At 43.3% G+C, this 10,733-nt stretch overlaps 1 protein-coding gene and 1 long non-coding RNA gene across 2 annotated transcripts; one reads left to right on the top strand and one right to left on the bottom strand.

The window, feature by feature from the left end:
• Positions 1-1,094: 1,094 nt before the first annotated feature.
• Positions 1,095-9,804, bottom strand: ECHDC2 (enoyl-CoA hydratase domain containing 2). Its single transcript, XM_028733459.2, has 10 exons — positions 9,524-9,804; positions 7,818-7,885; positions 6,929-7,016; positions 5,261-5,347; positions 4,243-4,335; positions 4,013-4,069; positions 2,930-3,117; positions 2,404-2,454; positions 1,736-1,783; positions 1,095-1,274 (listed from the first exon to the last, which is right to left on the bottom strand). The coding sequence occupies exons 1-10, from the start codon at positions 9,666-9,668 to the stop codon at positions 1,197-1,199; spliced, it is 903 nt and encodes a 300-aa protein (XP_028589292.2). The 5' UTR covers positions 9,669-9,804; the 3' UTR covers positions 1,095-1,196.
• Positions 3,458-7,924, top strand: LOC114598990 (uncharacterized). The gene is made up of 2 exons (XR_003707215.2): positions 3,458-3,780; positions 7,732-7,924. It is a non-coding gene; the product is annotated as an uncharacterized LOC114598990 (long non-coding RNA).
• Positions 9,805-10,733: the final 929 nt, after the last annotated feature.

Here is a 10,733-nt window from a genome sequence, read left to right as displayed (position 1 = left end):
ATCTAGTTAGGCCTTTGCTCACTGATAAAGAGGGAAAACTAGCTCAGGCAAGTTTTTCATCCATTTATGTACTGTAGGCTCTTGATAATCCTGCTCATCTCCCCTCTTATAAATTAAGCACAAGCTATCTTTCTTATTGTGCAATTGGCGTAATGTGTAATAGCTGTAGTTGGTGATGCAGATACTCATATGACAAAGATGTCCCAAATGGCCCCATTGCACAACTCATGTTGGAGGCCATTCTGGGCCAAAGTTATATTCCACACCCATATGAATCACAATTATTCAAAGATTTATCTTGTGGATCAGTAAGCAGTCATGATTTTATAGCCCAATTATGAGCAACTTGCTGTGAATAAATCCTGATTGTACATTCCTTTGAAAACAAAGAGCACATGTGCCTTATTTTCTGGCAGTATTTCTTCTGGTGTTTGTTTAAATAGGTGTGTACCTGTTCATTTAATGTTCGGCCTTTAATGATATTTCTGAATGTCACAAGAATACTATTTCTCTTTTACTAAAAGCAAACTATCATGTTGGGCAATGCTACTTGCATTCTTTTTTCTGAGTTAAAACTCCTGATGCTTAACTGTTCATCCCATTTTGCAGATTCGAAAGGCAGGAGTAGCTTTCCTATTTTACAAGAAAAGCCTTATCCGTAACCATTTCATGGACTGCGCATTAGGGTGCTGCTGTCTTGAAAGTGCTGAAAGCCAAGTTCTCAAATATTTTTGGTACGCTGAAGGTGATGCCAACTGTTCTCACATACGATAAGCTGCATATGAGTTTAGAGGTCTTCTAAAAAGGAGCATTTTTACCTTTCTAAGAACTTGGCACCTCCCTTTTGTCCTGGATGGACACTGAAAGAATATTCTGTATGACTATAAAGGCATTCTAGCAGTGGTGTTGAAACCTAGAATGAGGATGAACATCCTAAGACGACAGGTCTTCTCTTAACATCCTCTTAAATTATCAGCATGACTTTGCCTTTCTGCTATTGGTACTATACTCAATCCCCAGCATGTATCTACATTCCTACTACAAGCATTAATTGCACTTCTGACTGAAAAGGAGTAAACAAGTGAAACAGTATGTTGTCTGAATATAAAATTTATGTAGAAAAATTGTAATAAGACACAGCCTTCTCGTAGCTTCTTGCAATTGTCTTCAGTCACCTGAACAATGTTTGACAAAAGTCACTTCCCAATGAACTTAGGTGGCCGTTTCTCTATGAAAGCTGCCATCCCTTCCTCCCGGTCTCTCGTAGGGATATTCTGTATTTAAAAGACAGAAACACCAATTAATACTATATTTCCTAATTGCCACCATCCTTGGGGGAGGGGGGGAGTATACAAACATATCCCTTCACTCTTTCCTTTATGAAGTGAGTGAGTAACAGATGTAGAGTGCGCAGTCTGCTGATCCCATCACATCTATTTTTCCAATCAATATCATAGTGGTGTGCACATGTATTACACATTACAGCTCTCAACTGATGAATTCTGAGCAGCCTTATTAGATGCTCTGAGTGTACAGCTGTTTGTAGAGGGATGCTAGAAACAATGTTCTCAGGTAAGAACTGAGGAAAGTCAAACATTCCAAGTAAGTTTCTGAGTGCAATTACACCTTTTGGAGCCAAATCATAGGTAGAAGTGTTTCACAGCTGAGCACTTCAATATGCATAAAGTGAACACTTAAGTGGGGGAAAGCAGGGTTTAATTAAAGGCTAGCTTACCTGGGCATAACACATTCTTTCAATAGCCATACCAGAGGCAATATCCACCTGGAAAGAGAGAAATCTTAATTGCATGTGAGAAAGTGCGCACTTAAAATAATAGCAATATTGCAAGCTGCAAATTTAACAATAGAGCACTATCATGACAGACTTGATGAAGTGACTGAAAGGTATCAGTCTTCACCATTACGTTAAACTGAGTAACTGCACTTTAAACAGCAAGGGTCGTGGGCCTTAAAGACTAACGTAGTAAAAGCTTTTTGTGGACTAGGAACTCCTTCATCAGAAGCATTTGTTGAAGCTGCTGTCACAACAGGTCCTTTAGTTTTTAAGGTACTAAAATACAGACTAATAAGGTTACCTCCCTGGACCCTACTTTATATGTGCCCAATATAATCCAGTCTTTGCTTAAACAAAATAAATCTCTGCCTCACTGTTGCTTTTATTCCTGTCTACCTGTTTTTACAGGCAATATTTAATTGGGTGGAAGTGAAGAAATGACAGCCCTGAGGAAAGGCATAGGAGGGAGAAGGAAGGAGCCAAGGGCAAACAGCTTCTTATGAGTTATGATACAAATGAGTTATGCCACTCTAGAAGCAACTGTTTTGGTGGGGTTCTGCTGGTTTAATAATAAACTAACCAAGACGGTTATAAAAAGCATACTTTACCTCACTCCCTTTGTTTATAGCCACTTTCCCCATTTTCACAGCTATGGGAGCCTTTAAAGAGAATATATATAATTTCCATTTATGAATTGCTTCCAATGAAACATCTCAAATTGATCAAGAAAAACAAATCATTTCACCTACATTCCAGTGCAGATACAAACTTCTGTGAGTAATTGGAAACGCACAGTCATGCTCCATCCCCCAGTCTAGTTCCTGACTGAGTGCCTTGTTGAGGACTAAGAGCTCCAAAGTATACCAGCATACAATGTGTCTCTTGTAGATCCAAAACGGTATCATTAAAGATGGGGATAGTTATCTCTATACAGAAAGTATGCACAATGTTCTCCAAATATCTGTTTGTACCAGTTTTTAAACAAACAGCAAACTAGCTTAATTTTACAGAGGACATCAAATTATTCAGAAAGGCAGAAACTAAAGAATTCTAACCTGGTTTACTTTGCAACAGATTCAATGTATTACATAAAGCAACCTTGACATTACTTGGCAAATGCAAAGATATACTGACCCGAGGAACAATCTCTTCAGCCAAAGCCAGCGCTCTTTGGTAAGCTGCATCCCCTTCCTCATTCTGTGGCACTACATGATTAACTAAACCTATTGAGAACGCCTCTTGTCCATCAATCTGTCTGCCAGTAAAAATTAGTTCTTTAGCACGGCTTAGTCCAATACAGCGTGGTAGGCGCTGGGTTCCACCTAGACAGGAAAAAAACCAAATCCATAACATATTTTTAAGAGGATGCACATCTTTATGGTTTCCATGCTTAAACTATACAGTCGTACCTTGGTTTTCAAACAGCTTAGTTCTTGAACGTTTTGGCTCCCGAATGCCACAAACCCGGAAATCAGTGTTCCAATTTTCGAACATTTTTGGAAGTCGAACGGACTTCTGGAATGGATTCTGTTCGAGAACCAAGGTATGACTGTATGCTATAGTTCAGAGATGGGGAACCTGTGGCTCTCTAGATGTAGTTGGACTCCCATTATCCCTGTCCTGGGACTGGTGGGAGTTGGGAATCCAACCACAGCTTGTTTGTTTGCTTGTTTGTTTTAAGTAAGTGAAAAATGAGATTGTGGAAAAGCTATTAAGTTCTGCCTCAGAGACAGAATTTCCACAATGTACGGTAATATCATAAGATCTTCGAATTTCCTCTCTATATAGTGTCTAAATGTTGTAGTATTCCAAAATAGCTGGGATTTAGTTTACATTTCAGGAAATACTTGTAGCTACAGATGAAAAATTACTAGGAGGAGATGCGGCATTTCTTTGCTGGGATGAACACTTAACCGGCGAAGTGACTGAGATGTCAGGCTGCCAGTCTTTAAAATTATATCTCTCTCACACCTATGATCAAAATGGTAAGTATAGAAGCATTTCTGTTTTAAAACTGGAGAAGGGAGTATTCACATATCCAATTTCTTTTTTAAAAAAAGGAAAAACAAAGATGAAATCTTGCTTAAATAACTGGCAGAACTAGGGAGGGGTTTTGGGACTGCTGGGATGTTTTAGCTTAATTATAGCATTATTACCTCACAATAGGACACATAATTAATGTAAAAGCAGCAAAAAAAGTGGATGAAGCTACACTACCTGCACCAGGAAAGAGTCCTCTTGTTGTTTCAATCAAGCCCATCTTAGCCGACGATGCTGATTTATAACAAGAACACAACAAGGGGAGAAGCTACATTAGCACATAGTACAGTGTCAACGTGCTGTTTAAAGCACTAAATGTTAGCACTTGGAATTTTAGCACACCAATTACCAACTTTAAGTGTCATTGCAGTGAGAGTAGAAGACCTCGGTTGTGCTGGTGGACTCACCTGCCACGCGGAGATCACAAGCTAGTGCCAGTTCCAAGCCCCCGCCCAACGCATGGCCTTCTATGGCAGCAATGGTGGGCATTGGCAGAGCAGCTGTAAAAATTAAATAGCAAGACATTCAGTGCAGCACCATTTACAGTAGTTGGTAAATCTATCCAAAATAGCATAGTGATGAATGGGGAGACTTAATATGAATTAGGCCTTTATTTTTTAAAAGTTAGTTTAGCCTACACAAACAGGGTTGTTTCATTAAATGTTTTCTTTGAAGCAGTTCTAGGCAACATTTAGGAATTTCAGACAGAAGAAAGAAGTGACTCCATATGAATTCAAATCTAACACCCTGATCTCAAATACTTGGAAGCAATGCTTCATTTAAATGAATGCAACATTGTTCTAGATGTGTTTAGGCTTGAAGAGAGTTCAGTCCTGCAGCATGCTGCTTCACCAGCATAGGGGACATGCTGTGTAAGCAAGCCCCATGCGTAAACTGTTGGCGGGTAGGCGGGACCACTTACCTATCAGTCACCTGACATGATGGCAAATGACTGACAAGTGAGTGGTCCCTCCTGCCTGTCAAAGTCAGGCCCTGAAGGTAAAGGTAAAGGCAAAGGTACCCTTGATCGTTAGGTCCAGTCGTGAATGACTCTGGGGTTGTGGCACTCATCTCACTTTACTGGCCGAGGGAGCCGGCATACAGCTTCCGGGTCATGTGGCCAGCATGACTAAGCCGCTTCTGGAGAACCAGAGCAGCGCACAGAAACACAGTTTACCTTCCCTCCGGAGCGGTACCTATTTATCTACTTGCACTTTGACATGCTTTCGAACTGCTAGGTGGGCAGGAGCTGGGGCCGAGCAACGGGAGCTCACCCCGTCACCTCTGTTCGGCAAGCCCTAGGATCTGTGGTTTAGACCACAGCACGATCTGCGTCCCTTTGATCTGGCCTACTGAGTCCAAAAGGTTACCCATCCCTGTTAAAAAGACAATCACATGCAAAGGAGTTCAAGATGAGGTACTTACCAATGCCATTCATTAAACTTCTGAGCCTCTGAACAAAATGGTCAGTTTCAGTATTGCTCATCTTAGCACGCTCTTTTAAGTCGGCACCTGAATTTACAACAGCAGAAGGCAGTTGGGGAGATAGAGAAAGGAAACATAATGGGTTCAACAGCAGTGCTTCAATGAACTAGGAACTGCTCTGTAAACTACAAATAATTATACGGCTTAGTCCCTTGTAGAGGCAAACATACCTAATTCTGTGTAGGATTAGGTTGTGATAGTGACAACTTGCAATTTGGTTTCAGGAAGCCTTGTTAGCTTTGGCAGATTATTAATCAATTTTGACAGAATAATGCATACATGTTCCATTCTCCTCCTACATAATTAATATACCCTAACAGAAAAATGCCCACTGTCAATTACACATATTAATTGCTATCATGTTTATCCTATATTTCACAAGGTTCAAATGATCTCAGCACAGTGTAGAAATCAAGATGTTCTGGAATTTAAAGTTTGCACCGCTGCTGGTAATAGAATGGCAGGAATATGAATCAGGATGAGATACGATGAGAAAAGCAGTAAAACTACACCCCCCCCAAAAAAACCCTATATTTATACCTAGTATTAAGAATAATTCAGCTTTTAGATTTGGAGGCAGCAATTTCTGTAATCACAAGGATACACAAGACACAACAAATACATATTAAATCCAGTGAGGGGAAACATGTAATTGCTTAAAATCTATTTATTGTGCTTATTCATATATATATATATATATATATATATATGCAGGTTTTGGTGTCCTCGGGTATCTTCCCGTGTAAAAGTTGGGGTGTCTAGGCGACGTTTCGACGAGGTCTCACTCGTCATCTTCAGGCTGGTGCTTTCGGCTTCTTGTTACTGGAACAGAGCAGGATCTCAGTGTTTGAGTTCCTATAAATACTGTTGAGGAGGTGTGGCCTCCTATGTTCTGGGCAGAGAGGAAGTTCCCAGGCTAGTGTGCCTTTTCTTCTTTTGTTCCTTAATTGCTTGAGGGATATCTTGAGTGATTTCTTGAGTGATATCCTGAGTACCACTTAGGTGGGTCATTAGGTGTGGATTAGTTGCTAAAGCCTTTGTGTCTTGACCTCTTGAACTTTGTGAAGAGTTTTTCTGAGAAGATGGGTGTACTACATTTAGTTGTGCTCTGGCTTGGCTACACCCATCTTCTCAGAAAAACTCTTCACAAAGTTCAAGAGGTCAAGACACAAAGGCTTTAGCAACTAATCCACACCTAATGACCCACCTAAGTGGTACTCAGGATATCACTCAAGAAATCACTCAAGATATCCCTCAAGCAATTAAGGAACAAAAGAAGAAAAGGCACACTAGCCTGGGAACTTCCTCTCTGCCCAGAACATAGGAGGCCACACCTCCTCAACAGTATTTATAGGAACTCAAACACTGAGATCCTGCTCTGTTCCAGTAACAAGAAGCCGAAAGCACCAGCCTGAAGATGACGAGTGAGACCTCGTCGAAACGTCGCCTAGACACCCCAACTTTTACACGGGAAGATACCCGAGGACACCAAAACCTGCATTCCTGTACCCGTGAAAATCTACGAAAGCAAATATATATATATATATATATATATATATATATATATATGCCTCTGATTTTCTTAAATCAGAGAATGCCTCTACCCACCTGCACAAAAAACGCCTTTCACTTTGCTCTTAATTATCACCACGCGAATACTCTCATCAAAATGGAGAACTTCGAGGGTTTCAAACAGCTGAGGGGGAGAGCGGGAGAGAGTGGGTGCAACATCAGATTTCAATTAATAGAAAATTCTACCAGTTCATTTGATTTATTATGTGACCATTGCTGAGTACTGAACTGAAAAAATGAAATCGAAAGTACACACAAGCATGTTAAGCGGATCAAATATACAGCATGCTGATAGATTGGCTTGTATCCAAATAAGTTTTACTCAGACTAGAGACTCACTAACATGAATGGACCTAAGTTAGTCATATTTAATAATGTCTGTGTGCCTATTCTGAGTAGGACTAGCATTGGATACAAACCATCGTTTTGCTATTGTACTTATAAGCATTTCCACGCAAAGTATGTAAATATTAGACTATCCTGCACATGCAGGTTGCAAACCTATCTATATCGAGGATGGAAAAGCTGGTCCTCCAGGCACAGGAGCCAACTCCTAGGGGCCAAGGTTCCTTGCCCCCCCCCCCCCGTTGATGGGCATTGCCATTCAAATGGTGTGCGTGCACTGCATCTTGTGATTATGTGGGGCAGGGCTTACCCAATATTTTATGCAAGTTAGCACCCCTGCAGCGATCACTGGACTACAGCTCCCATACCCAATTATTGTGCATGCTATCGCTGTTACTCACACCTATCTGGGAGTAATCCCTTTTTAATTCAATGGGACTTCTTATTAGATATGTATAAGACTGTGCTGTTTGTCTCCACTTCAAAAACTCTAGGTTCTACTAAGGTCTAAGAAGCTACGAAGTTACCTGGGATCCCAATACAAATATCATCTGTACGATGGAAGACAATCTTCACTCACCTCATCCACGAACACTTTCCCCAGTGAATTTCTGGCATGTGGTCTGTTCATCAGAATTTCTGCAATACCTGTACTCCAAAATAAAATAAAGAACTCTTTTTCATTTATTTAGAGGTAGTTCCATTTCTTATTGTTGGTTTTAAACGTTTAAGCCACTTTTCAGCCAGAGCTTTCAAGGCAGCTTATAATACTCCAGGGTGTATGGAATGCAAATGAGAGGGAGATGGACACAAACCCAGTGACCAAGGCTAGGCTTAGCCCAGAGACAGACCCAGTGGCCTTGCAGATGTTCTCGGAACCACAACTTTCACCATCCTTGACCTTGGGCAGCTCTGGCTAGGGCTAATGGGAGTTAGAGCATAGCATAGGAGCACAGCAAGCTGCGTATGCTGAAATAGACCATTAGGCCTATCTAACTCAGTACAAGGGACGTGGGTGGCGCTGTGGGTTAAAGCCTCAGTGACTAGGACTTGCCGATCGAAAGGTCGGCGGTTCAAATCCCCGCGGCGGGGTGCGCTCCCGTCGCTCGGTCCCAGCGCCTGCCAACCTAGCAGTTCGAAAGCACCCTCGGGTGCAAGTAGATAAATAGGGACCGCTTACCAGCGGGAAGGTAAACGGCGTTCCGTGTGCTGCGCTGGCTCGCCAGATGCAGCTTGTCACGCTGGCCACGTGACCCGGAAGTGTCTCCGGACAGCGCTGGCTCCCGGCCTATAGAGTGAGATGAGCGCACAACCCTAGAGTCTGTCAAGACTGGCCTGTACGGGCAGGGGTACCTTTACCTTACCTTTAACTCAGTACTGTCTACTCTGGCTGCCTGCAGCTCTCAGTGTTTTAGGCAGGAGTCTCTCCCAGCCCTTTCTGGAGATGCTGGGGGACTGAGCCCAGCCCTTTCTGCACGCAAGACAGATGCTTTGCCACTGAACTACATCCGAAAAGGCCTCAGGTTCCCCATCCCTGCTGTGTTTAGTGCAGCTTTTGCCAGCCAGGTGCCAGGGAGTTGTAGTCCAAAACAACTGGAGGTCAACAGGTGCAGCCTTCCCAAATGGATCTCTCATCTATTCCTGAAATGGGCTAGGCAGCTCCTTCAAGCTGTGGCGCGCCCAATGGTGCCTTTCATGCCCGGCTAATCTTTGTTTACTGGGAGGGTGTTGCCCACGAACAACGCTTGTGATTGGAGGAGGGCAGCATAATTGACGGGGCTTCCCAGGTTTTGATAGAAGACTACACTTGCTCTCTCTTCAGAGATGTTTGAGGAAACTTTGCAGGAGTTTTAATTTGTTCCAGCCTATTTTACTGCGGATTTAACCTCTGTCTTTTATAATTACAGTTGCAAACTTTTTAGTGATGATTTTCTTGCCTTTTTTTTTTTTTTTTTGGTAACGCTCTCTCTGAGGTTCAAGCGGCATATAAATTTTATGAAATCCATCCATCCACTTTCCATAGCCTCGCTGCAATCCTGTGCCTACTTACCTCGGAGTATAAGCCCCGTGGAACTCAGCGGGACTTACTTCCGAGTTAACAAGCAAACATGCAAAGGGCTGGACGGGACGGGAGGTTACCTCGTCCCTTGCAACAACTTGCAGGAGTAGCTACGATCCCCCCTCCCCCCGCCACGCCGTCTGCGAAGCTCCCGTTTATTGCAGAGCCGCCCTGGGCCTCCCCAACTGGGCCCGGACACCCTCAGGAGGCTGTTGGGCTCCACTCACCCTCTCCAGCCTCTCCGTGCACTTCGAGCAGGATCTCCTTTTTCCTCCCGGCAGCCGCGGCTCTCCTGGGGATCTTGCCCCTTTCCCCCGGGGGCTGGGCGGGAAGCGTCCGCAGCAAGGCGGCTCCTCTGCCCAAGCGGAGCATCGCGATTCTATGTTTTTTATTCGTTCTTGGAAGTCTGAAAGGAGCAGCGGCGGCGGCGGCGGATCGATAGCAGGCAGCGCTCGCTCACTTCCTTGCAGCTGGAGCTGAGGACGAGTGGAAAGGCGCCGCCTCCTTGCCTGCTAACTGTTAAGTTTGGGGGGCGAACCAAGGAAACAGCGTCTCTCTCTGCTATGTCGTGGCTTAAACGGGTGCAAGTTGACAGGGCAATGCTAACTACGGCTCCTCAGAAGCAAACCCTACTGAATTCAGTGGGGCTTACTCCCAGGCAAGTGGGGAAAGCTATGGAATTGAACCTTCAAGAACCAACTTTTCTTTCCAAAGTTTTTGGCTTAGGATTTTCAAAACATCACCTTTGCAAAAACAACCTTCACAGAAGCTTAACCAGAAGTTTGGAGGGCAGGATTCCTGAGTTTGCAGGGGGGTTGGACTAAATGACCCTCGGACCCCTTCCAGCTCTACAGTCTATGGTTCTTCTCAGGGCCGGATTAGGTTTGATGAGGCTCTAAGCTACTGAAGGTAATGGGGCCCTTTATATGTTCAGCTGTCAACAACAAATTGTCACTGTTTTTTGTGTTTACTATATGCTATATGGGAATTTATGGACCTAACAGGTATCGAAAGCCATGCAACCAGTCCATGCAGAATGTAGGCACCCTATATATAGAAATGAGCAAACCAGTGATATTTTAGGGAACAGGCTAGCAGGCGGGGCCCATTACTTACATCATAGGAAACACAACACAAAACACTGTTGCTGTATGTAGGTTTTATTTTATTTCTTTTTTATCTTATATTTTGGAAATGTACATCCAGGTTTTTTCCCCTTTAAATTTTTAGAGGGCCCCCAGTAGAGAGGGGCCCTAAGGTATAGCTTGTTTAGCTTATGTAAATCCGGCACTGGTTCTTCTAGGTGTACAGTGGTACCTCGGGTTACATACGCTTCAGGTTGCAGACTCCGCTAACCCAGAAATAGTGCTTCAGGTTAAGAACTTTGCTTCAGGATGAGAACAGAAATCACGCAGCGGCAGCAGGGGCCCCATTAGC

The sequence above is a fragment of the Podarcis muralis genome, chromosome 5 (genome assembly GCF_964188315.1).
Source record: "Podarcis muralis chromosome 5, rPodMur119.hap1.1, whole genome shotgun sequence".
NCBI classification, from domain to species: domain Eukaryota; kingdom Metazoa; phylum Chordata; class Lepidosauria; order Squamata; family Lacertidae; genus Podarcis; species Podarcis muralis.
Note: the sequence above shows the minus strand (reverse complement) of the source record. Positions and strands in the feature narration are given on the sequence as shown.